The sequence below is a fragment of the Numida meleagris genome, unplaced genomic scaffold, assembly GCF_002078875.1.
Source record: "Numida meleagris isolate 19003 breed g44 Domestic line unplaced genomic scaffold, NumMel1.0 unplaced_Scaffold900, whole genome shotgun sequence".
NCBI lineage: Eukaryota > Metazoa > Chordata > Aves > Galliformes > Numididae > Numida > Numida meleagris.
In genome coordinates, this window is record NW_018365115.1 from 6,414 (window position 1) to 7,848 (window position 1,435).

A 1,435-nucleotide genomic window follows, 5' to 3' on the forward strand; every position below is an offset into this window, starting at 1 on the left:
CAACCCCCCAGCCCGAATTATTGTAGACCCTACAACAACAACACCCCCCCCCAATTATTGTAGACCCTACAATAACACAGCTCTCACCGTGGGGGTCCCGGTGCCGGGGGGGTCCCCGCGCTCCCCCCTCCGTTTCCGCACCAGGTCGGCGTCGCGCAGGTGGCTGAGGGCGCGGGGGGGGGCGCGGGACCCCCAGCTCCGGCGGCGCGACCTCGGGGGGGGCACCGGGACCCCCAGGGGGGGGGTTGGGGGCTCTATGGGGTTTGGGGTCTCCGTTGGGACCCCAGCGGGTTTTGGGGGCTCTATTGGGATCTCTATGGGTTTTGGGGTCTCCATTGGGATCTCTATGGGGCTTGGGGTCTCCATCGGGACCCCAGAAGGTTTTGGGGTCCCTGTTGGGATCTCTATGGGTTTTGGGGTCTCTGATGTGGGTTTTGGGGTCTCCATTGGGACCTCTATGGGATTTGGGGTCTCCATTGGCATCTCTGTGGCGTTTGGGGTCTCTGTTCTGGGTCTTGGGGGCTCTGTTGGGATCTCTATGGGTTTTGGGGTCTCTGTTGTGGGTTTTGAGGGCGCCGTTGGCATCTCTATGGGGTTTGGGGTCTCCATTGGGACCTCTATGGGGTTTGGGGTCTCCGTTGGGACCCCAGCAGGTTTTGGGGTCTCTGCTGGGGTCTCTATGGGGTTTGGGGTCTCTGTTGGGACTTCTATGGGGTTTGGGGTCTCCATTGGGACCTCTATATGGTTTGAGGTCTCTACTGGGACCCCAGCGGGTTTTGGGGTCTCTGTTGGGATCTCTATGGGTTTGGGGGTCTCTGTTGTGGGTTTTGGGATCTCCATTGGGACCCCAGTGGATTCTGGGGTCTCCATTGGGACCTCTATGGGGTTTGGGGTCTCCGTTGGAACCCCAGTAGGTTTTGGGGTCTCCATTGGGGTCTCTGTGGGGTTTGGGGTCTCTGTTGTGGGTTTTGGGGTCTCCATTGGGACTTCTATATGGTTTGAGGTCTCTATTGGGACCCCAGCAGGTTTTGGGGTCTCTGTTGGGATCTCTATGGGCTTTGGGGTCTCCATTGGGATCTCTATATGGTTTGAGGTCTCCATTGGGACCCCAGTGGGTTTTGGGGTCTCTGTTGGGATCTCTATGGGTTTTGGGGTCTCTGTTGTGGGTTCTGGGGTCTCCATTGGGACCCCAGTAGGTTTTGGGGTCTCCGCTGGGGTATCTATGGGTTTTGGGGTCTCTGTTGGGGGCTCTGGGGGTTTTGGGGTCTCCATTGGGATCTTGGTGGGCTTTGGGGTCTTCATGGTTCCTGCCAGGTTCTCCTTGGTTCCCTTTGGGTTCTCCCGATTTTTGGGGTTCTCCTCGGTTCCCATTGGGTTCTCTGCAGTTTTGGGGTTCTCCACGGTTCTCATCGGGTCCTCCATGGTTCCCATTGGG

General features: G+C 58.4%; 1 protein-coding gene across 1 annotated transcript; it reads right to left on the minus strand.

Moving 5' to 3' along the window:
- Positions 1-30: 30 nt before the first annotated feature.
- On the minus strand, positions 31-1,429 carry LOC110392066 (cell surface glycoprotein 1-like). The gene has a single exon (XM_021384023.1). It carries the CDS (start codon positions 1,420-1,422, stop codon positions 67-69), a length of 1,356 nt encoding a protein of 451 aa, XP_021239698.1. The 5' UTR covers positions 1,423-1,429; the 3' UTR covers positions 31-66.
- Positions 1,430-1,435: the final 6 nt, after the last annotated feature.

Excerpts from the sequence above, each read along its gene's own strand:
- LOC110392066 (XM_021384023.1), bottom strand. The coding sequence starts at position 1,422 with ATGGAGGACCCGATGAGAACCGTGGAGAACCCCAAAACTGCAGAGAAC.